The sequence below is a fragment of the Arvicola amphibius genome, chromosome 10, assembly GCF_903992535.2.
Source record: "Arvicola amphibius chromosome 10, mArvAmp1.2, whole genome shotgun sequence".
Lineage (NCBI taxonomy): Eukaryota > Metazoa > Chordata > Mammalia > Rodentia > Cricetidae > Arvicola > Arvicola amphibius.
Window position 1 is genome coordinate 61799735 of NC_052056.1, and position 24339 is coordinate 61824073.

Sequence of the window (24339 nt, forward strand, 5' to 3'; positions counted from 1 at the left end):
GGAAGCTCGGCTGATTTCTGCTTCTCTCAGGCAGCGGGTCTAGTCTGAGAGTCTTCTTTGCAGCTTGGCTTCTCTGAGAGTGACCCTTAGGAGTCTTTATCAGTTACATGGGAAGGGAGGGGCCTAGTGAATCTGGTCAGTTTTAGGGACTTCCTGAAGTTGTTTACTTTCTGGTTTAAGGAGCTTCCCTGCAGGGTGGAATATTTCAGTCTTAAAGGAAACTGCAGCACAACACCAAGTATCCAAAAGTCAGAGCCCATGGGGGCCACAATCATCTAAACAACCAAGACTCTAACACAACATCAGAAGTCAATGACAGGGGAATCACAGGAAAGATAGTTTCATTTAGTGGCTATTTCTCTCTCTTCTTTCCTTCCCCCCTTTCTTCTTTGAATAAATGTTTACTGAGCCTCTTTATGCACACTGGGAAGTATGTTTTTTTTGAATAGCACATGGTTGCTGCCCTTAAAAGTTGACAGTGTAATTGAGAAACAAGATACAATTTCAAAAAGAGAAATCACGGCATAAGCCCTGTCATGAAGTCGGGGGAATTATACACAATGTGTGCAGAGGAGGAGGCTCTGAGGTGGGAAAAGCTTCCTGGAGAACCGGGAGCCCCACCCATGCCTTGAGGATGGAAAAGTCTGAGAAAGGCAGGGAGGGGATCATTCCCACCAAGGAGGTCTTGGGAGAATGGAGTGTGTCTGAGGAACTTCCAGGCAACTGAGACTAAAATGAGACCCTGTCTTAAGAGAAAGAAAGGTAGATCAGCGGTGGTGGCGCACACCTTTAATCCCAGCACTTGGGAGGCAGAGGCAGGTGGATCTCTGTGAGTTCGAGGCTAGCCTGATTTACAAAGCAAGTTTCAGGACAGCCAAGGCTATATTATAGAGAAACCCTGTCTCGAAAAAATAAAAGAGAGAGAAAGAGAGAGAGAAAGAAGTGAATGAGAAAATTAGGACTCAGACACCAGTGATTCTTAAACCAGATAGGATAGAGTCTGACTAGGAGATGAACAAGACCGGACTTTGTGTTGGCCATCTACTGCTAGGACTGGGACCCGCCCTTAAGTGTGGTTTGTATACCCACTGAGACTCCCTTGGAGAACCTAATTTTTCCTTTGTGAATGGTTAGGGATGGGAGCTCATGTCTGCTTTTCCATCTCTGCCCAGATTTGGATCTATACAAGCCCTGTGCACTCAGCCACCACTGACAGAGAATCGTCAGAGAATTTTACCCAGCAAATCGAACAACCTACCCATACTCAATAGAGCCAAGAAATTGATGGTACTGACAGTCTACAATGCAAGCGCCATTAGAAACAAACCAAACTTTTCCTTTCCTTGTCTTCCTCTGTTCTTCTTGCTTGTTTGTGGCAGGGTCTCATGAACCCTAGCGAAGCCCCAAACTTGCTATTTATGACAGGACAATCTTACACTCTGATTCTCCTGCCTCAGCCTCTCCAGGGTTGGGATTACAGGTGTGGAACACCATGCCCAACTTTCTTTTCCATTTATTCATTTACCTTCTTTTTTTTTAAAAGCATGGTGCCCATAAAAATGATTAATAAAGACTAGCAGAGTAGATAAAAGCAAAGATTAATGGGTGAACAACCCTTCTAAATGGTGGACTGGTACCCTTTTCCAATTAAACAAACTTGTGTTGCCCTTCACCAAATTCTGTCCCAACTTGATCCTTGGACAGAAGCGTGGAGACTTCCTGGGATAACCGACCACAAGCCAGGACTCCCAGCTCTCAGGCTCACCCACCGGGGAGGGAGCTTAGCGATCCTAACATCTTGGCAGACTGCACCAGCGTGGTGACAACTCTGCAGGTCCTCCAGGGGCTGCGTCCTCGTCCCATCCCCCGCGCCCCCCGCGGTCGCAGTTCCTTCTAAGACGCTTGCTGAGTGCTGAGTCGCTGAGCAGCGAGCTCTCCATGTGACTTCAGTTTCCGTCGGTTCCTTCCGCAAGTGCTAAAATAATCTGATGCCCCAGAGCGAGTAGGCAGCGCGGCAGCGGCAACTGCTGTCCAGGAGGCCCGGGCCCTGGAGACGATGCGCCCCACGGAGCCGCCTGGGCCTGCGGGAGCCGTGAGTATTTCGAGCTTGGGCTCACCGCCGGGCACCGCCAGGCTTCTCGAGGTGGGCGAGCTGGGAAAGGATTGGGTGGTGGGAGGTCAGGCAGCCCCCTCCCCCCCACGCGCGCGCACACTCAGGCTCATTGTGAGTTGGGTTTGCGGTATCCAGATACCCCGCCTCTGGGCTGGATTTGGGGGCTACACCTCTGGTGTAGGTGGAAGTCCCTCCCTCAGGAACTCTTAGAGCAGAGAAAGGGGGTGTGATATGGGAGAAGCACCTAGGGCTTTAGAACCAGCTGTGGTTCGATTCCTGCCTGAGCAGGGCGAATGTGAAGAGGTCACTGAACGTTCTGAGCCTCCGTTTTCTCATCTGCACGATGGTTAATGCCCTTTGCTTGGTCTGAGTGACCGGACATAGAGAGACGTGACTGCAAACACTCACCATGCGGGTGTTTGCTTTGTCTTTCTTGCCGGCACATCGACATAAATTGAGACCCACGATTACACAGGCAGTCATAAGGATTTTTCCGGATCTTCCAGGCTCAGCTGTGTGTTCAGCCAACAGACAGTGAAAGCCCTTCTAGAGTCTTTGTCCAGGGTAAAATCTACTAGGATGTTACTCTGATCTACAGATCTACAGCTATCGGAGCCAGGCTCCTGCCTCCTGCCTCCTGTCCAGTATTCTGCTGTAGCACTCTTGGCCTCTCCGTGCGCAGACACTCACCTATGTACCCATAAACACCCAGGAGCTGGGCAGGAAGAAGCATTACCCTCAGAGCTGGCTCCACGTTGCTTGCTCTACGGATATGAACACGTGCCTCACTGTGTCTAGGATTAGAACAGGCTTTCCAGGGTCCCTTTTTGCTACTGACTGTGAGGCACAAACTTTACGTGGCTGCAGGTGTTTGGGGCCTTTCTAGCCTGGGGCTCCCCCATAGGCTGTATATGTAAGCCTCAGAGTTCCTAGAGGGGTAGAGAGATTCATGGGCCCAGGAAAAAACCTCAACACCTGCCTTTAGGTTAAAAACAAAACCAAACAGCCTCACAGAGAAGGTGCCTTCATTTCCTTCATTTGATGGGTCCCTGGAGGGAGCTCTGTGGACGCTCACACAGACTCCATCTGGCTGTCCTGGAACCCATTACCCTATAGTTCTTAAGCCACTATCCAAGGGCTACAGGGGCATCCCAAACAGAGCTGGCTCCCTTTGTCTTTGTCCTGAGGAACACAGGCACTGGCCCGTCTGTCCCTAGTCTTCCAGACTTGAAAAAAGACCCAGTGCAGACCCCAAGCTGCTTTCTGGTGGTGCACATCCCACCACGGAGTGGAGGCCAGACTCTTCTGTGGATAACTGGTAGCTTGGGTCATGCTACATCCATGTGATAACCACTTATCACATGAGAGCTTTGATCATCTTCCCCAGGACCTGCTTGTATGTATCACAGTCCCAAGTGCCACTGACTTCTGCTCAAATGTCATTCCAGCGACGACTTCACTAACCAATGGATGTGTCTCTGCCCTTGGTGTGACTTATTATTACCTTCCCTCCAAACCGTTCTTTTCAGCCTCATAGCTGAACAAAGGTGATGTGTGCAACCTGCTAGGTTAGCCAGTGGTTCTGAAAGCTTGGAGAGGCAAAGAAGAAATAAAGAAGACCATGAAGCTTCTAGCTCATAATGCTGTGTACAACTGCAAACCTGGTCTCAAGGATCTAGAGATAAGATGGTTTTATTATTTATTTATTTGGGGGATCAAACCCAGGTATTTGCACATGCTAGGCCAAGACTGTCCCAGTGAGGTACATACTGGACAAGCCCTAGATGGGATTACTTAAACTGCGGATGACAAAGCCCACCTGAAAACGGCTTCATCCCAATGAGAGGATTTGTTCTGTCATATACCTGAAAAGTCTAAAGGCAGTTACTTCAGGCATGTCTGGATGCAGATCTAAAAAAAAAAATGCCACCAAGAATCCATCTGTCCTCTTCTGGCTTGGCTTTGCTCTTACTGGGCATGTTCTGGAGACAGACAAAGGCTACCTCAGCTTCCAGGTTAATCCCCACCAGTGTGACATGTGAAGCAGAGAAAAGGTCTTTCCCCTGAGTGGTGTCCCTGGATTGATGCTATGTCTGACATAACCCAATCACTCACTCTGGTTAGGGGCACAGGAGGTTGTAACAGGGACAGTTTCCTTTATAGTCCCCACAGTGAGGAGCTGGGATCAGCCAAAAAGAAACAAAACCCAAAGAAGCAAAAAGTTAGGCTTCTTAAGAAGGCATGGAGTAGGGGAACAGTGAAAGTACTGCCTACTGAATTGCAAGCCTAAAAATGGTTACAGTATTACATTCTATGTGATACAACAGAGGGAGGAAGGGAGGGAGGGAGGGAGGGAGGGAGGGAGAGAGAGAGGAAGGGAGGAAGAGAGGAAGGGAGGGAGGGAGAGAGGGAGGGAGGGAGGATGTTGTGTGTGTGTTTCCCCAAAAAGCAACCCAGTAGTTGTTACCAGAAGCAGGAGAAACGAATGTGGACAGACAGAGAGAACTTTCCAGGACTAACAGAATCAGGGCCTGAGACCAAACTGTGTGTCTTCGGTGTGAGACTTCAGCCTCAGCAGAGGGGACAAAGGAGGAAGTAGGAACTTTGCCCTGATGGTCACTAGTGAGTTGGGCATAAAGAACAAGGCTGGGAGCAGTGATGGGCTCAGCGTGGCCACAGAGTTCTGTGAGGTCCCGGGGGACTCCCCTCCTTCAGCCCCAGCCCCCACATTTACCGCAACCAGGCTCTGTACTTGGGCTTGCCCTACACTACTGCCTGCTCCTACCTCTAAGAAAGATAACCATCGGGGAGGGGATTTCTCCTCAGGAGATAGCATTTGGGGCTCTGACTTTGCACACTGCCTCTTCTCCGTGAGTCTTAGACATCTAAGGTAGCCCCAGTCAGTCTCTCCTGGCTTTTCTTGTGTCCTTTGGGTGAGAAGACTGAGGAATGTCCCTCAGATTGCAGAATCAATGGTGAATAGCTCTCTCCCTGCCTGGCCTGTGGCCACCTTTTTCAGCCTGTAACTCCCACACTTTCACTTACCCCCCAACCCTGCAAGGCACTTGAAACTTCCACGTGGAACAGCCCTAATGGCCTTTCTCTTGCTCTGGCTATTGACCTCTTCTTCTAGTCCTTAAATTGAAGCTTCTATTTTAGCAATAATCTTGGCTTGTTTCATTCTAATTCCCAGGGCTTCAAGGCTCTCTAGTCATTAGCTCATTCCCCCAGAAGATCACCCTGCTTCCACAAAGGTGCTAATCAGATCATCAAAGTTAGCATGGCATTGGTCTCTGACCAATGAGAATAGATTCTGTGGTTAGATATAGGATCCTAAGGGTCAGATGTCACCTCTTGGCCCGCTGAGTTATAGTGGCACCCCGAGAGTTCTAAGGTAGTAGCCAACTATCTTGGCTAGAGGCTCCTGGCTACTCACCAACAAGTATATATCATATCTACCTGTGCACCCCAGCTGAACATTTAAATGTCAAACAAAACAGCTCCCCAGCAGGTGTCCCTGCAGCACCTTCTTCCTGGACTGAACTCAGTTCTACATGACCTGAGTCACTATGAGTTGACGCCGGCCTTTTAGAACCGTGGATTCCTTATCTGAAAAATGGAAATAATTAAGCAGATTATCTGTGTGCCTGTGCTCAGATACAGCATCCTTAGTCACAGTGGTCAAAAGGTGATGAGCGATGAATGAATACATGAGATTTGGTAGAGGCAGCACTCAGCTTTCAGAAGGAAATCCTGATGTGTGCCACAACCGGATGGACCTTGGAAGGAAGGCTTCTGATGCAAGAGAATAGCTATGACCCGATTCTCTTCAGAACAGGCAATCCCCAGAGGAAAATCCGTGGTCACAGCTGTGCCAGAGAGGGGCATGTGGGGAGTGATTTCAGATGACAAGGGTTTGAGGGAGGGCTGATGGGAAGGTTATGGCAATGGTGGGGTGGTTACCTAGCCATGTGAAGGTACTTAATGCCACGGAATTATGCTCAAGAGAGTTAAAGTGGTAAATTATACACATGTTACCACAATAAGAAGAACACGGAAGTCACCCCTAGTACATAGAACCTGCCGCTGATGTTAAGTCATGAATCGGGGTCTGCAGGGGTCTTTGCAAGCTCCGGCGTTAATGTTACTGACTGAACACATTTACAATTCTCTTGGCTTTATGCAATAATATTTCAATTTTTCATTTTTTAGGAAGGTAACTTTTTTTTTAAAGATAGACTCTCACTATGTAACCCACGCTGGTCTTCAGTTCTCCATCTTCCTGCTTCAGTATTCTGAGTACTGGGATTACAGTCTTGTATCAGCATGCCTCATTTAGAAAGGAATTTTTTTAAAAAAAATCACAATACTCTCATTCCTCTTTGAATTCACAAATCTTCCTCTCCTCCTCTTCTTTTTCAATTTATTTTGAAACAGGGTTTCTCTGTGTAGCTCTGTCCTTGAACTTGCTCTATAGACCAGGCTGACCTTGAATTTAGAAATCTGCCTGCCTCTACTTCCCAAGTGCTGGAATTAAAGGCTTATGCCACCACCATCTGGCGTCAGAAGAATTTTAATTTTCTTTTTAAGTTTATTTTTGAGACAGGTCCTCACACTGGAGCCCAGGCTAACCTGAAATTTATACAGCCCCTGTAGGTCTCAAACTCATGACAATCCTCATGCCTCTGCCTCCTCAATGTGGGTCTTACAGGTTTTTAAAATTTTTGTATTTATTTTTCTAATGTACCTGAACAGAGGCCAAGAAGTCTTTGGATCCCCTGGGGCTGGAGTTAACAACAATAGTGTGAGCTTCCATGTGGGTGATGAGAATCGAGCCCAGGTCTTCTGGAGGAGCAGCCAATGCTCGTAACTGCTGAGCCATCTCTCCAGCCTCCTTACAGCAAGGTTTAAAGTGTTAAATTGTTTAATATGCACTCTGAAGTATTTGGGGAGAGAAGTACCGGTGACCATAGTGTGCGTGTGTGTTTGTTTGGTGCTGATGGCTGAACCATGCATGCAAGGTCCGTGTTCTGCTGCTGATCTGCCTCCCACCCTTTCTAAGTTTTGTTTTGAGAACAGGCCATGAAATTCCATGGCTGGCCTCAAATTCACCATCTTCCTGCCTCAACCTCCTGAATATTGGGATTACAGGAATGTAACAACATGCCTAGCAATTTGGTATTTTTAAAAATAGTCATTTAAATTTACCCATATTGTATGTGTATGAGTCTGTGTGTGTGTATGTATGTGTGTGTACCATAAGCATGCAGGAACCCATGATGTCAGAAGAGGGTATCAGATCCTGTGGAACTGTAGTTACAGGCAATTGCGAGTCACCACTTGGGTGCTAGGAACTGAACCCAACTCCTTTGCTAGAGCAACAAGTGCTCTTAACCAGTGAGGCACCTCTCTCTTCCCCGTCTATTTGTGCTGGGTTTTTTTGTTTTAAGGTTTATTTTTGTTGCTTTTTAATTGTGTATGTGTGTGCCTGCAGGTGCCTATGAAGTCCAGAGCCATTTGAATCCTCTGGAGCTGCAGATGTCTTTGTGAGCCACCAGATGTGGGTGCTGGAAACCAAATTTTGGTTCTCCGGAAGAGCAGACACACGCTTGATAGCTGAGACATCTCTCCAGCTCCATGCAATCTATTTGTAAACATGATAAAAATAAGATGAAGTGAAGGATAAGTAGAAAATATGATAAAATATAAGTATAGTAAAATGTCATGAGCGGAATGTAGGTTGTGGGAATACAGTGGTCACTGACCACAGGCTTTTTTCAATTTGGCTGTATGATCAAGGTTTTTTTTTCATATGTAACTGTCAGAGGGAAGTTATTAATAATTAATAATTACTCAAATTGCTTCTCATAAACATAAAGTTAATAAAAAACTGCAAGGATAGATAGGATTTTCTATATATCTATCTATCATCTATCTATCTATCTATCTATCTATCTATCTATCATCCATCCATCCATCCATCCATCCATCCATCCATCAGAGCATGTGGGCTGTCAGATTAGTCTTCAGCTGGACTGTTCGGCTGTGAACAGGAGGAAGGTGCCTGAAGGATCAATGGGAATTTGGTAAAAGAAGACCACAGTGAGGGTCTTTCCTGCAGAGGAAACAGCTTGTGAAATGTGTGATTCAGCCAAGGACTGCATGCATCCCAGGGTGGTTGGAGTTTGTGGTATTGAGGTTGAGTTGATGCGGAACTCACAGGCTTGAGTTTGAACTGAGGCTCTCCGTTCACCAGGCATTTGGCCACACCCCTGTGTGGCTCAGGTCTCACACGGATGCCCCATAGGGATGCCAGCGTTTCTACTGATCTGGGCAACTGTTAAGAGTCCCTGTCAGTTGTTGCTCTTTTGTGCCTTCTCAAAGAAGCCGTGTTGTGGAATGGGTATTTTCATTCCCACTCCAGGATAAAATTAGCTGTGGTTAATCTCTGTGGTCTTTGTGCAGAGGGCCCACAGACTCAGGGTGTCACCTCCCCAGGAAGCCCAAGATTCACAGGCATTTCCCATGAATTTTTTTCCACACTGACAGAAGACCTACCGCCACTTCCCATTGGTTCAGATGATACCTGGCTTCACCAAGGCATGTGTCTGCCCTCTAAGTGGGAGGAGAGGGCATGGCTGAAGGCTATGGAGGCACTTGTAGTCCCCGATGCCATGTGCTTACATGGAAACTCTTGGCATTTCCTTATGAAGACAAAGGTTTTGCACGCACCTTCTTTACTTCTGTCTTGGCCCAACCTTTTGTTGTGTTATCGCCACATGTGGCTACTACTGGAGAGGAGCCACGTGGGTCTAGGCCTTACCCTAGCCCCCTCCTTTCCACCATTCTTTCCTGCTTCCTCTTGAAGAAGCATGATGGCTTGCCCTTACTCTTGCAGAAGTCACCAGTGCGGGTGGGGGGGGGGTGGGGAACCTGTGAAAGGAACTGAGAAACTAATGCAATACAGGTTGGGTGCCTGAGGAGATGATTCTTTTCTCATGTACAGAGGGGATACTGGGAACCCACTGCCAGCCACAGTGAGCCAGATGCGATCTCTCAAAGAGGGAGCACATTTGCAGTCTTGAAGATCTGTGGCCAGATATGCTCTGTGGCCGCAGACTGGACAAAGTAAGCTGACCTCTGTTGGTTTGGATGGGCTGGCCCTGACCACATGGGGAGTCCATTTACTTCTCTGTTGCCCTGAGAAATGGAGTCTGAGGAGGTAGAAGCAAGCAGTTGCTCACTCTAGGAAATGCTCAGTGAGGGGAACTGCTGTGTGGCCCTCAAGCCTCTATTCAAGCAGAGGCTAGGGTGGAGGCTGGCGGGACCTGGCTCATTTGCCCAGGAGATATCTTGGCATCCGCATTTGACAGATGTTTTGGGGCTATTTCACGGTCTCAGCTGGGCTGACTGCCAACATCGCTCCATCCCTATGTTAGGATTCCCAGCTATAAAACAGTGCTGAGTGATCCCATGGGAAATTGTGCTGGCTAGTTTTTGGTCAACTTGACACAAACCAGAGTCATGTGGGAAGAGGGAACCTCGCTTGAGAAAATGTTTCCATCAGACCGCCTGCAGGCAATTGTAGCACCCGAGCCGCTACAGGACGGTATGCGAACCAGGAACTAGGCTGGAGCCTTAAAAACTTACAGAGACAGACAGAGGAGATGCGGGGACGCGGGTCATCCTTGATATAAGAGTGCCAACTTTATTGTGCTCAGGGACAGTTTATATAGGGATCTTTAACTGATAGCCACGCCCCAGCTCTTGGGATTTTCAGCCGTAAATCCCACCAGAAACCACTCCCCTGCTGTCAGGAACTCCTGAGGGTCTCGTGCTCAGAGCAGCTGCAGGCACAGGTAAACAAGTTGTTTTGCTAAGTTCACTCCAGCAGTGAGGCAGGCAAAGAAAGTCAAGGGGCCAGGGATCTGCATCCCCCAACAGGCAAGTCTGGGGAACATTTATTATTTTTTTACTGATGTGGGAGGGCCCAGCTCTCTGGGGGTAGTGATATCCTTGGGCATATGGTCCTGGATGCCATGAGAAAACAGGTTGAGCAACCCATGTATGCAAGTCGGTAAGCGGCACTCCTCCATGGCATCTGCTTGAGTTCCTGCTTCCAGGTTCCTGCCCTGAGTTCCTGCCATGACTTCCCTCCGCTGTAAGGTGAAATAAACCCCTTCCTCTCCCAGTTGCTAATTTGGCTATGGGGTTTATCACAGAAATGTTGAGTTTAGAAACCTAGCCAGGACAGAAATGTTACCTTTTCTCAAAAGGGTGGCCAATTACAAAATTTGGATTAAAACTTACTTGCTAGAGGGGTCCGCTTCAATTCTTTAGCTGCTCGTCCAGCCCATGTCCCAGATACCTGCATGGCGGGACCCAGTATGAAGACGTTATTCTTCCCTAGATGTGTTGAGCATAGGCTGTTTGACAACTCATGAGGTGTTGTCAGGATGCTGCCTTTTGGAAATTCTTTTAAAACCTAATCCCGTTTAGGTTTGAGCACTGCTAGTCTCGTTTTATCGGAGAAGAAACTTTTTGAATTGGAATTATTGAATTACAAAGAATGCATACATACATCGAACACCTATGATCCATTGTATAAAGTTGTCTTCCAGAAAAAAAGCATATTTTAAATCTCACATTCTTTTTTAATTTTGAGAAACTTCAAGTCATAGAAAAGTTAAATGAAAGTACAACGATTTTTTAAAAGCACAATGTTAAAATGACCAATTGGCTGACTAATTTAGGTAGTATTTTCCATTTACCCTGACTAAGCCATTGAATGTAGTATCTATATGTGTGTGTGTGTGTGTGTGTGTGTGTTACACACACACACACACACACATATAATTGATGGTTGATAATACTATTTTTGTTTGTTTTTTAAGGGGGAGGCTCAGTCTGTTCCCCAGGATGCTTGGAATTCATGTCAGTCCTCTTGTCTTGGCCTTGTGGGATTATAGATGTGAATCCCTACACTGGGCATGTCTTTCACCCTTGAAGAATCCAAGTCCGTTGTTTGGTAGGGCAGTACAGCCTGGATCCATGGGGTTTTTGACTGGCTTCGGGGCATGCGCTCTCTCCTGTAGGCTGTGAGAACAGAGTGGGGCATGCACTCTCTCCTGTAGGCTGTGAGGACAGAGCGCTGTGCTTCAGTGTATCACTCCTGGAGCTCAGAGCTCACCCTGGGAGCCTCGAGGTTTGGACTTGGCTGAGGGTTGCAGTCCCGCTAGTCTTGTGCTAAGAATCAAAAGGAGTAAACACGCTTGCCTGGAGCTTTCCATGGCACTTCCTGGTACCCAGGGCTGTTGGAAGCAGTCACAGCGGAGATGCTAATGTTCTTTATTCTGTGGTCTCTGGCCAGCCGCCCTCCCCTTTCTTCCAAGATCCCAGGTGGCAATTGCTCTTTACTCTTCCACAAAGGCAGACCCTTCCCTCAGATGTAGTCACATCCTCTATGTGTTCATGGTGTCGCCTTCCCGCGCTGACACTGCACACCTGTCCCTAATACCAAACATCTCTGACAGCCGCCTGCTTGCTTCTCCACAAACCTTTCTTTAAGGCTTGTTTCGCTTCTCTGATTACTTGAGGAGAAAGTTCTTAATTATGTGGTCATTCATGCACGGCACTTGCTAATAGCTCCTTCAGCAAAGACACTGCAGTCCCTTGCCTGGCAGCCATGGTATGGGGTGGAGAGGTTGAAGAAGGCAGATGGAGGGGGGGTTCGCTGGGGTTTTCCAGTGAGACCTGAAAGGTCCGCTGATCATCTCCACCACTGCGGTGTAGTGTGTCCAAGGAGCTTTCTGCAGATCTGTGGTCCAGAAGAGCATTTCCAACCTGAAAGTTACTGCCTCGAGAGCTTGTTACTCTTCCTTGATAATTCCATGCCTCTGTTTCGTGTCAGTCCCGGGGCTTGCACCTGCACCCTACACGGGCTGCTCTGGTGCACTCAGCTTGCACCTGCGCCCTACACGGGCTGCTCTGGTGCACTCAGCTGCTGAGCTGCATCCTGGCCCAAGAACCACACAGCGCTTTTTGTTTTTCATTTTTGAGAGTCAAAAACTTGACTCGACTAGCCTCAAAGTTGTGATCCTTCTGCCTCAGTAGGAACCATCACCCCTGGTTCTGTATTTTCATCGAACACTGCTTCAAAATCATTTTCTTTCTTTTTTAAGATGTATGTATGTGCCGGGCGGTGGTGGCGCATGCCTTTAATCCCAGCACTCGGGAGGCAGAGGCAGGCGGATCTCTGTGAGTTCGAGGCTAGCCTGGTGTACAGAGTACTAGTTCCAGGACAGGCTCTAAAGCTGCAGAGAAACCCTGTCTCGAAAAATCAAAAAAAAAAAAAAAGATGTATGTATGTATGTATTATGTATGCAGTGTTCTATCTACATGTATGTCTGCAGGCCAGAAGAGGGCACCAGATCTCATCACAGATGGTTGTGAGCAACCATGTGATTGCTGGGAATTGAACATGTGGTTGCTGGGAATGGACCATGTGGTTGCTGGGAATTGAACTCAGGACGAGCAGGCAGTGCTCTTAACCACTGAGCCGTCTCCCCAGCCCCTCAAGGTCAATTTCATTTGCATCATTAGCTCAGAAAGGAAACAGAGGTCACCTGGACTGTTTCAAAGAGGCGATGTCGTGCAGGAGACTGGCAGAAGATGATGGCAGAGGCTCTGAGCCAAACAAATAATAGCCTCTTGCTGTGTAGGAATCTGTGCCCCAGGTAGGAGGGAGGGAGGAGGGATGGTGGTCACCAGGGAAATCTCAAGGGGAGAGGGAAAGGAGAGATATTCTGGAGTGCTCTCCTGCCTTCTAACTCCCCAGCAGCACTCCTGATGGCCGCAGATGCTGTGGGCCAGCTGCCACGGGCTTGCAGAGCCTTCTGCACCTGCTTAGTGAGCAGGGCAAGGCAGGATGAGATCATCACTCTGAGGATGGAGTGCTCTTTACCAGCGCAGTCATCTGCCCCTGGGCCACCCTATTTATTCTTTTCTTTAAAACCAAACAAATAAATAATAGAATAAACATTTCTTTTTAGTTATGTGTATGTGTGGGTGTGAGCACATACACGTGTGTGTGTGTTGGGGCGGGTGCCCTTTGAGGCCAGAGGCGTTGGATCTCTTAGAGCTGGAGTTGCAGGAGGTTGGGAGCACACGATATAGGTACTGGGGATCAAATCCTCTGCCAAAGCAGTAAACACGATAAGCGTTGAGCCATCTCCCCAGCCCCTTGTCTTATTCTTGCTTCTCAATCCAGACTTTTCAACCCAGCCTTCCCGAGTAGATTGTTGAATTGGCATAGCTGAGCAGTCGCCCCTCTAGCCGTGTCATTCCCTGTATTTTTCCTGTACCATCCTAGAGACGATACCTAAGAACAACAGCCACACAAGCTCTCAGCGCTATTTGGAATTCATAAATAATAATTAGGTTGTCAGCAGCTTCCACTGTTGATGATGCACTTACAGCTTAAGTGCATCCTGTGCTGCTCTCATGAAGTCTGCGAGGGGTTATTAGTGCGCCCGTTTTACGGGAGGATTAGCCAAGACTTGGAGACTCTATAAAAGTTATGGAGAGTGGAGGCAGAATTTAAACTCTGGACTATCCAGGTTCCAAACTCTATAATCGCATGACAATTCTGTTACTTAATGCCAGATGTTGCCCTTGTGGGCCTGGCATTTTTTTTTTTTCTGGGCTAATAGGCTGAGTTTAGGAGGAGAGAATACCTTTAAATTTTGCAAATATTTTGGTGTCTTACAAATTTAAATTACCCTGAGTGTAGTGACCCGTGCTCCTCTAGCATGCCAGTCTGAGGTGTTGTGAGCCCCCAGAGAGCTGCCCTCCTGCCCTTCACATACCAGAGTTTTAGCTTGTCAATATTCAGCGTACAGCTGCGTGTAGCAGCCCACGCATGACAGGAAGTGGAGAAAAGACTTTACTGTGCTGACAATTCCCATTTCCCCATCTCTCCTCCAAGAGCTTCAGGACATTCAGTGAGATGAGAACGTGAGTGAGCAATTTTTATCATCCTTGGCATTTACGAATTGGCAGCCTTACCTCAGGATGGGCGGGGATCCCAAAGTTTCAGGGGTGCTTGTGTGTGTGTGTGGGAGGGTGCCGGAGGACAATGAGGACAGGAGTCCAGATGGCTCTGCAAATGCCATCTGTGTCCTGTGCTGGCCATGAGGTAATAATTCCCGCACAGGTGCAGGAATAGGAAGAGGGCCTTGGAAGGGATTCCCAGAGGCTCACAAGGACGGATCCCGGGTTGTTTCTGTGGCGTAGAGAACCGGTCTGGCCTCCAGTGGGAGCTGATTTGAGTGGTTTCACTTGGTTTTTTGATAGTCTGTTTTCAACAGGGAATATTCAAATCTGACTAAGATGTTAAATCACCCTTTGGGATGAGTAGACATACTAGAAGGAAGGCAAGGAGGGGCCCTACGGTGGTCCGCATGTGTCAGCAGAAAGGTCTGTGAGTGGCGTGGAACGGGGGCGGTTCATGTTAAACATGGTGCTGCTGCTGACCCAGGGAGAGACCAAAGAGCTGCTCTCTCTCTGGTCCCTCTTGCAGGTATCCAGGCAGATGGGATGTTGGACCAGGCTCTTGCTGTTGATGGGGGTAGAGGAGGGTGAGGATACCACTGGGCTCTCAGATCTCACACTTGGAGGGTTGTCCATGACATTCCATCTAGGGGGAAAAAGCTCCCTGGTTACCCACCCTGGAGCTCAGAAGGGGGACCTGGGCTGCTCTCACCCCTCGATACTCAGATTTGGAACCCTGGATAGACCAGCATTCCACTTGGACCTTTGTTGCCCTGAAATTTGTGAAGGTGGTGGAGACTCTGTTGATAGATCATTTCAAGCCACCCACCACTGCCACCATCTTTCTGGCTGGCCAGGCAGGAGGGCCATATCTACACCAGAATTTTTTGATCTACCCAAGGATTGCTTTTTCATTTTCTCAAGTTTTTTTTTTTCTTATCTAGGTAAAAACATGAATATCCTTTTATGGATGGGCTATATTTAAATGAGCTAACCAATGTGACAGACTTATTTCTGAAAGCCTTTCTTCTTTTTTTCTTTTTCTTTCTTCTTTTTTTTTGGTTGTTGTTTGTTTGTTGTTGCTTTCCGAACACAGTTTTTCTGTGTAGCCCTAGCTGCCCTGGAACTCACTCTATACACCAGACTGGCCTCAACTCAGAGATCCGCCTGCCTCTCCCTCCTGAGTGCTGGGACTGAAGGTGGGGGCCACCCGAACAAGGCTTCAAAGCCTTCTCTCAGCAAAGCAATTGATCTGTCGAAGTCCAGAGGCTACAGTCAGTGTTTCTATCCTAGTTTATCCTTCCTTTGCCATGCACTCATTCACTCATTCATTCGTTCATTCTCTCATTCATGGCATGTATCTCGAGTTCATGTCTGCATCAAGCAGAGATGAGCTTCAGAGAGAGAACTGCAGGCTGGCAAAACACAGGAAACTCTCGGTGACCTCGGGCCTGGTACTCAGCCAAGGCCTTTGCATCTCCTGTCCTGTCCCTTTGGGGTTTCAGAGGTCAGCCACCTGCCCATTGAATGGCATAGACGAAATGAAATGAGCTCTCGCCGGAGGTGTCAGCGAAAGGTTGAACGTGTTGGCTGAGCTGAGAAACTTGAATAATTTGTGGTTTTCCACCTCCTTGTAGTTGTGGGCCTCCAAGAGATACGTGCAGAAGCTAGCTGATTCCTTGGGCCCATGCTGAGCCCGTGGCTAACCCGTCTTATTCAGTTTGTCCTGGTCTTCTGCCCACAGTGCTGCGCTTGAGATGGAGTTCCTGCCCCTTTGGCTCTGCCTGGGTTTTCACTTCTTGGTTGTGGAATGGAGGAACGGAAGTGGGACAGCCGCTGCAGCTTCCCAAGGAGGCTGCAAGGTGGTGAGTTTCCCCTTGGATTCCGCTCTCTCTTTGGCCCCTGTCCTCATGAGGCTTGCTTAGTCTGCTTAGAAAGCTGATGCCTTGTCAATCAAAGGGCAGTCTGACTCAGTGTGTACCTGCCTAGCAGCATACCTGCCCAGTGCAGTGTGCATGCTGCTCCTTAGCGGGAGATTTCAAGATGGCACTTGGGAAGGACACGGAAGTCCCCGCCCCACCTTTTCACGTGTACTGACAGCAGGAGGCCCCACAAACAGGCCTACGTCCGCCACCAGGAGCAGAACACCTGGCTAATGAGCTCTGCTAATGTTACCAGAGTCCCTGAGGGATACACACCAGTACTGGAGAAGTCCTGCCTGCGAGTTCATGTGAGCCAACACAAGGCTTTGGCAGCCCCGCAGAGAACACAGTGCCCAAGCTGTATTACATGTAGAGCCATGTTCACATTGGTTGTGAGCTTTGCTTAAGCTTCTGAAAGTCCAGAGGCAGGTTGCCCCAAGCCTTCACAGTTGTCTTTTGAAGAATCCCTACCTGAACATGAAGATAGATTTAGGCCATCACTGAGCTCAGTTCCAGAAATTCCTATAACTGAAGGATGTCAAAGGTCTGCGTGAGAAACTCATACCCACTCAGCATTCCTCAAGCCCAAGAACTGGAAAGACATATTGGAAGCCAGGCTTAATTCTTATATTCAAGTTTTTTTTCCCCCCAGTATATTTGGTGCCAGGGAAAGATAGTGTTCTTGAAGCTGATTAATCTCAAACCTCGTGGCCATCATGGTTCTAAACCACTTGTGGCAACCAGTAGCCAATGTACTTGAGGACACCCCAGTGTAGTGCAGGGGTCACCGGCCAGACTGGCCAGGCCTAAACCCTGTAGCCCCGCCACTGCTTGGCCAACGGTCCTGACATCGCTCTATGATAGTTTCTTCATCTATAACATAGAAACAATAATAATAATGATATCAGCTGGCCATGGTGGCACACACCTGTCAAGCCAGTACTCAGGAAATGGAGGCAGCAGAGTCAAGAGTTCAAGGCCAGTCTCAGTTACATTTCAAGTTCAAGACCAGTCTTGGCGACATGAGACCCTATCAATAATGATAACAATGGTAATCACTAATTATTTCTAACATTGATATCACGACACCGGGCTCTTTTGATGATTGAATGAATTTACAGCACGCATTCACAATGATGCCTGATATGTAGTAAGTGCCGTGTGTTTAACCAGTTATCATTATTATGTTATCATCAGCGTCACCCCAGCTACATGTGACTGCCACCATTCCCCTCCAAAGGCAACGAGTGACTTCACATCACAATAGCTTTTTGGGGGTGACCAGACACAGGAAGAGAAGGGAATAGAGCATGAGATCACCAGCCACTTTTTGGGGCTCAGTCTGGTAGGGAGCTGTAGAGCTTGACCATCAAGGAGGTCAAAGAAAGGGTTTCCTCTGGCTCTTATGATTTGAGGAGTCTGAAAACTCTGATGCTACTCTCCATTACGTCAGCCATCCGGCCTGACCATAAAATGGCCATGGGAAAGCTTCCTATGTGCTCCGGTAACCACATGATCCTTTGCAACACTTTGGTGGGTCCGAGGGAATTGCAAAGGTCTGAACCCCTTGGACTACAGCAACTGTGGAGGAACACGGTCCATCACAGGCTGAGGAAAGCCACTATGCACAGTAGTCTCCAGGGAGGCCTCGGGAAAATGCAGAGACGACAATAGTCCCAGTGCAGAGATTCAATCTGTAAAATCGTTAGCTCTTCATACATTAATACAATCCCAAGGTAAATGCAGTGGGCTTTGGGGGGGGGGGGCACGGATGTAGGAGGAACCTGGCAAATTCATTCTAAAGTCTATCCTGAAATTAAAAACAACAACTCAAATGTTCAACAATGAGCAGCTTAATTAATTAGCACACATTGGTAATTACAGCTGATATGCCAACACTCATTAGCCATAATAAATATAAATAATAAATATAATTTACATAAGCAATCACACTCAATTCTCAGGGGCAAAAAAACCTATGAGCGAATTACAGGTATAATGGTTATGTCTTTTATCTGAGGGAGAAGCTGAGATTATATGAGTTTCTTTTTTTCTTCTTTTGATACAGAGTCTCTCAATATAGTCCTGGCTGGCCTGGAACTCTCTCTGTAGAACAGGATGGCCTCAAACTCACAGAGATCCATCTGCCTCTGCCTTCTGGGTTCTGGGTACTGTCACCATGCCCAGTTACCTTTTTTTTGTATTTTAATATAGCATCAATTTTTTTTAGTTATTATGTTTTAATAACCTATTAAAGAATTTGAGACTTTAAGAGATTAGTTCTTTGCTGAGGGTCAAATTGACATACTCCAAAGTAAAAGTTCAGACTTGAGTGCTGGCTCCAAACCTGGGTGTCGTCCTTTTCTTGGGACTTCTCTCTTCACTCCATTTTGTCCTTGGAGACTGGGCCATTTGATACTCATGTGTAAGTAAGAAACGCCTTGTTCTACCGGCCAACCTATAGAAAGCAATGGCAATGCTCTTCTTAACTTTTTTTTCCCCCCCTGGATTCCTAACTAACATTTTCTGGCTAGCTAATTGCTTTTGCAAACTCCATATGTGTGCCTAAATTTTGTGTGTTTTTGGACCTAGGTGGATGGAGTTGCTGATTGCCGGGGGCGGAACCTTGCTTCGGTACCCAGAAGCCTCCCATTACATTCCTGGACACTCATTCTGGATGCCAACCCTCTCAGGGTCCTGTGGAATCACTCCCTCCAGGCCTATACACACCTGGAGAACCTCAGCCTGCACGGCTGTCACCTGGACCGTATTGGCCACTACGCCTTCCAAGGGCAAGGCCACTTACGCAGCCTGGGCCTGGCAGACAACCGCCTCTCCGAGAACTACAAGGAGACAGCGGCAGCTCTCCACACCCTGCTAGGACTTCGGAGCCTGGACTTGTCTGGAAACGCCCTGACCGAAGACATGGCAGCCCTCATGCTCCAGAACCTCTCCTCGCTGGAGGCTGTGTCCCTGGCAAGGAATACCCTCATGAGGCTTGACGACTCTGTCTTTGAGGGCCTGGAGCACCTCAGGGAACTGGATTTGCAGAGAAACTATATCTTTGAGATTGAGGGTGGTGCTTTTGATGGCTTGACTGAGCTGAGGCGCCTCAACCTGGCCTACAACAACCTCCCCTGCATTGTGGACTTCAGGCTCACACAGTTGCAGTTCCTCAATGTCAGCTATAACATCCTGGAGTGGTTCCTGGCGGCCAGGGAGGAGGTGACCTTTGAACTGGAGATGCTGGACCTGTCTCACAACCAGTTGCTCTTTTTCCCCCTCCTGCCCCAGTGCAGCAAGCTGCACACCCTCCTGCTGCGGGACAACAACATGGGTTTCTACAGGGACCTGTTTAACACCTCCTCGCCACAGGAGATGGTAGCCCAGTTCCTTCTTGTGGATGGCAATGTGACTAATATCACCACTGTCAACCTCTGGGAAGAGTTTGCCTCCAGCGACCTGTCAGCCCTTCGCTTCCTGGACATGAGCCAAAACCAGTTCTGGCACCTGCCAGATGGTTTCCTAAAGAAAACACCATCCCTTTCCCACCTGAATCTCAACCAAAATTGCCTGAAGATGCTCCACATTCGGGAGCATGAGCCCCCAGGCGCCCTCACTGAGTTTGACGTTAGCCACAACCAGTTGGCAGAGCTGCGCCTGGCTCCAGGGCTCACTGACGGCCTCAAGAACCTCCAAGTGTTCAACCTGAGCTCCAACCAGCTCCTGGGAGTTCCCACTGGCCTGTTCAACAATGCCAGCAACATCACTACAATTGACATGAGCCACAACCAGATCTCACTCTGTCCCCGGATGGTGCCCTTAGACTGGACGGGATCCTCCAGTTGTGTGGATTTCAGAAACATGGCCTCTCTGAGGAGCCTCTCTCTGGAGGGCTGTGGGCTGAAGGCATTACAAGACTGCCCATTCCAGGGCACCTCCCTCACTCATTTAGACTTGTCTAGCAACTGGGGGATTCTGAATGGGAGCATCAGCCCTCTTTGGGCTGTCGCCCCTACGTTACAGGTCCTGGCTCTCAGGAATGTGGGCCTCAGTTCTGGCGCTGCAGAGATGGACTTCTCTAGGTTCGGGAATCTGAGGGAGCTGGATCTTTCGGGAAACTCCTTGACTAGCTTCCCAAAGTTCAGTGGCAACTTGGCCCTGCAGACTCTCGACCTCCGCAGAAACTTCCTCACGGCCCTTCCTCAGAGGGCTGTGTCCGAGCAGCCACTGAGGAGTCTGCAGGCCATCTACCTCAGCCAGAACCCTTATGACTGCTGTGGGGTAGAAGGATGGGGGGCCCTACAGCACTTCAAGATGGTTGTAGACTTGGCCGTGGTCACTTGTAACCTCTCTTCTAAGATCATTCGTGTGGTCGAGCTGCCCGAAGGCATGCCTCGGGACTGTAAGTGGGAGCAGGTAGACACTGGCCTGTTCTACCTCGTCCTCATTCTGCCTAGCTGCCTCACCCTGCTGGTGGCCTGCACTGTCATCTTCCTCACTTTTAAGAAGCCTTTGCTTCAGGTCATCAAGAGCCGGTGTCACTGGTCCTCCATATACTGACCTATGTGCCAAGGTTAGAAATTTGATCGGTGCACATAGGGATGGGTTTCTCTGATGGGTCTCCACATCTGTCAATGCTGAGTGTGACCCGCTGAAGGTTAAATTAAAATTTTTATGAAATTTCTATCATTAGTCCCCTTAAATTCTCCTCCCACCCTTGTGGTTTATTCTCATCATCCTGGTGGAATATTTATTAAGTGGCATTCTGTTAGAATAAAGGGTGCAGCTCATAAATATTTTTTAAATCAAATGTACCTTGTGTAATAGATCCTTTAATGGTTTCCTTTGGGTTATTTTTCAATGATCTTTCTTTGGGGACATCTATGGAGGCAAAGGGTATCAGCCTGATGCTACTTGATAACACATCCATCTCCTACTGCATGCCCAGGAGATTTGCCCAGGATGGGAATCCCAAGGATTCTGCTGGAGGGTGTGGCACCAGATGTGAACTCCCCACTCTGGCAATGGCTGAGAAAGGGCCGGTGGCAGGGGCCCTTTCCAAGTGCACTGGGTTCACATGTGGAGTCTCTAGCTGGCAGCCATGATGTTTCCATAGACAAGCTAGGAGAATGGTAACTCAGCCTGAGTTCTGCCTGTCTGTGAGCCAGGGGCTGTGCTTGCTCTGAGGGAAAGCAGAGGAAATGCAGAAAGGAAGGAAGCCACATCCTGCCACCTGTGGACCTTCCTACTTCACATCCACATATTAGTAACATTCAGCACCGCTTCCTGAAAAAACAGAATATTCCCGTGCTCCGTCCTGGGGACAACGCAGTCGCCGTCCCTATCCTTCTGGCAGGTGCGAGTTTACACAGCTGTTGCTGCTCATCTCCACTTTCTCAGTCAGTCGTGAAAGAACCACATGGAGGGGCAAGTGCAGCTGAGGGGACAGAAACTGATTTCTGTTACTGAGCAGACTGATGTCAACGGAACTGTTGAGGCAAATCAGAAAATCTGTGGTCTTGGCAAGGCAAGAGTCTTCCTTGCTTTGTACGCAGCTGTCCCAGTAAGTCACCATGTTCCGTGGCATCAGTGGCAACCCTTAGGTGACATTAGATGTTGCCCTTATAGTCATCCACCTTTTCTGTCAGTGGCTTGACACATCCTGTGTAACCTTTGCCTAGTGCTTCCTGTGTTCCTGACGCTGCCTTGAAGCCTCTGCCCTGTTCTGCCCGGCGAGCTTTCTCAGTATCTGCTCACAAAGTGAGGCTCTCACAATCTCCCCATTAATAAGACCCATCCCCTGGGGCCCTGCTGTTTTCCAGAGTGATGGCTAGCTGCTTAGATAAAGGAACGTAGCTGGGTGGTGGTGGTGGTACAAGCCTTTAATTTCTGTACTCAGGAGGCAGAGGCAGGCGGATCTCTGAGTTCGAGGCCAGCCTGGGCTACAGAACAAGTTCCAGGACAGCCAGGGCTACACAGAGAAAACCTGTCTCGAAAACAACAACAAAGGAACTTAGCCGTGACTAGTCTTGAGTTAGTATGTCAGTCTTGTGTCAGCTGATGCTTTTAGTTTCTCACAACAAAAGATCGATTCTGCCTGATTAAAGCATCATGGGAATTTAAGCAAGAGGATCCTGGGACGTTCTGAACTCTCTGGGTAAGCTGAGGATCCACCTTGGAAAGTGGGTGGGAACAGAGAATGCCACATCACCCTTAGAACCACATGCAGGAAACAATGGTTTTGAGAATGGGACTGCAGCCAGCCCTTCATTCTGGAACCACAGCTCGCACTGCTACCAGGGCTACAGGTCCCTGCGTTCTCCTGTACCACCAGCTGATGCACAGCCTGGAGTGAGGGCATGGCTAACTGACCCTAGGTCCTGTGACCCTGCCTGGCTGCCAACAGGATGAGCCCTGAACTAAGCGTTTGATGTGCTTCTAGGTGAGATGTTTTTGCAGAGAAAAAAAAAAAGACTGTGTTTCTTGCAGATGCTCATATGCTCATGCCGGACAGAATCTCTAGACATGGGAATGAATAAAGATGCCAAAAAGACAAAAGAGTAACCAAAAGGCATCATGCTTTTTTGGATGATTTTGCACATTTTAGAAGATTTCTAGAAGCAGGTTCTGGGCACAAACGATTGATTCAAACGATGGAAACCTCAAAAGGAATTTCAGTTCACTGGGGAGATATTTGGGGTCTATGAGGCCCTTTGAAGCTCCTCCAGTGGACTGAAATCATTGTTTTTAGGACCCCGCCTCACAGGACTGCAGTTGAGAATTTAGGACAGAGCCCTACTCTGGCTGCTGTCAGTGGCTTCGGAAGGCTGTGGCTGTCCTGTTAGCTTGGTTTATCACTAGTGTCTGATGGCTCCCTTCAAAGGGATGAGAAGTGTGGTTAGGGCAGGTGGAGTTTTCTTTTAAACTTTCCTTTTATTTATTCTTTGTGGATTTCATATCATGTGTCTTCATCCCATTCATTTCCCCATCCCTTCATATCTGCCCACTGCCCTTGCAACCTCCCCCAAAATAAAATAAAATTTAAGAGAAAAAAAGAAAAAAGAAAAAATCTCTCCATGGAAGCTGTAGTGTGACACAGTGAGTCACACAGTAAATTCTTTTTTTTTTTTTTTTTTTTTGGTTTTTCGAGACAGGGTTTCTCTGTAGCTTTGGAGCCTATCCTGGAGCTAGCTCTTGTAGACCAGGCTGGTCTCGAACTCACAGAGATCCGCCTGCCTCTGCCTCCCGAGTGCTGGGATTAAAGGCGTGCGCCACCGCCGCCCGGCTCACAGTAAATTCTTGTAAGTATTCATTGCAAAGAGTCGTTGGTCTGGTTCGAGGCCTCTGGTTTCTGCTACACTATTGATGCTGGCCCTCACTGGTACTCCTCTTGGACATCCTGTTGTTATCCTGTGTCAGGGAGATATGGGTTCTGGGAATTGAACTCCAGTCTTCCCCAAGAGCAGCACGTGTTCTTAGCTGCTGAGCCATCTCTCCAGCTATGCCCTCCATCCCCAGCTAAAATTCTGTCTCTAGTCTTGATCTGTGGATTCTTCCAACAAATCCTGTACCTTTGCCCTGATTTCCCCACCCACCTCTCTCCTAAGAGTCCACTATAACATTCTCTCTAGCCACTGGAGAGGGGAGAATCACAGAGCCTGTTACCAGAGTTCTCTGGACAATGCCACATGCCAGAATGTTCGGATGAGAGAGCACCGAGAAGCAGAGAGAAATGGGAGGCTTGCCTGTTGGCACAAGCTCTTGGATTTTGACGATTGAGTCGCAAGGCAAAAGCTTCTGGTCTTCCTAGAAATGCAGAGTGAGTTATCAGAGCTCAGCGGAGCTGTAACAGTCCCAGTCCCGAGGAATTGAATGTCCTTTCCTAGAAATGCAAAGTGAGTTATCAGAGCTCAGCAGAGCTGTAACAGTCCCCAGTTCTGAGGAACTGAATGTCCCTTAGTTTGATTCCATCTGGGTACCATTTAGCCATTCTTGGCTCGCTTTTGTTTGTTGAGCATGTCTGATAATTTTCTCCACAGCACCAGATCTGTAGTCCACCCTACTGGGGAGACTGATTTGGCTAAATAGGAGCTTCAGAAGATTTGAGGGGAGATGGGGGTGGGTGGGTTTGGGGGAATGGGGGGGGATGAGATGAGGGATTTTATTTCTCTGACATTTTGTGAATTTGTCTTGAGCTGGCTACACCTATCAGCCAGAGATCATTTCTCGGTTAAACTCAAAACTCTGCCT

The 24339-nt window shown here is 48.2% G+C and overlaps 1 protein-coding gene across 3 annotated transcripts; it reads left to right on the top strand.

Moving 5' to 3' along the window:
* Nucleotides 1–1996: 1996 nt before the first annotated feature.
* Nucleotides 1997–20899, top strand: Nrros (negative regulator of reactive oxygen species). 3 transcript variants are annotated; one of them, XM_038346420.1, is made up of 3 exons: nt 1997–2092; nt 15909–16029; nt 18679–20899. In XM_038346420.1, exons 2-3 carry the CDS (start codon nt 15922–15924, stop codon nt 20647–20649), a joined length of 2079 nt encoding a protein of 692 aa, XP_038202348.1. In that variant the 5' UTR covers nt 1997–2092; nt 15909–15921; the 3' UTR covers nt 20650–20899. The 3 variants fall into 3 exon arrangements, with proteins under 3 accessions (XP_038202348.1, XP_038202347.1, XP_038202349.1); XM_038346419.1 differs by having other exon boundaries at nt 2007–2143; XM_038346421.1 differs by lacking the exon at nt 1997–2092 and adding an exon at nt 6980–7018.
* Nucleotides 20900–24339: the final 3440 nt, after the last annotated feature.

What these genes read in the sequence shown, in the direction of transcription:
- Nrros (XM_038346420.1), top strand. Translation starts at nt 15,922, where the DNA reads ATGGAGTTCCTGCCCCTTTGGCTCTGCCTGGGTTTTCACTTCTTGGTT. An exon ending in CCCAAGGAGGCTGCAAGGTG is followed by an intron (nt 16,030 to 18,678) that starts GTGAGTTTCCCC and finishes TTTTGGACCTAG; the next exon opens with GTGGATGGAGTTGCTGATTG.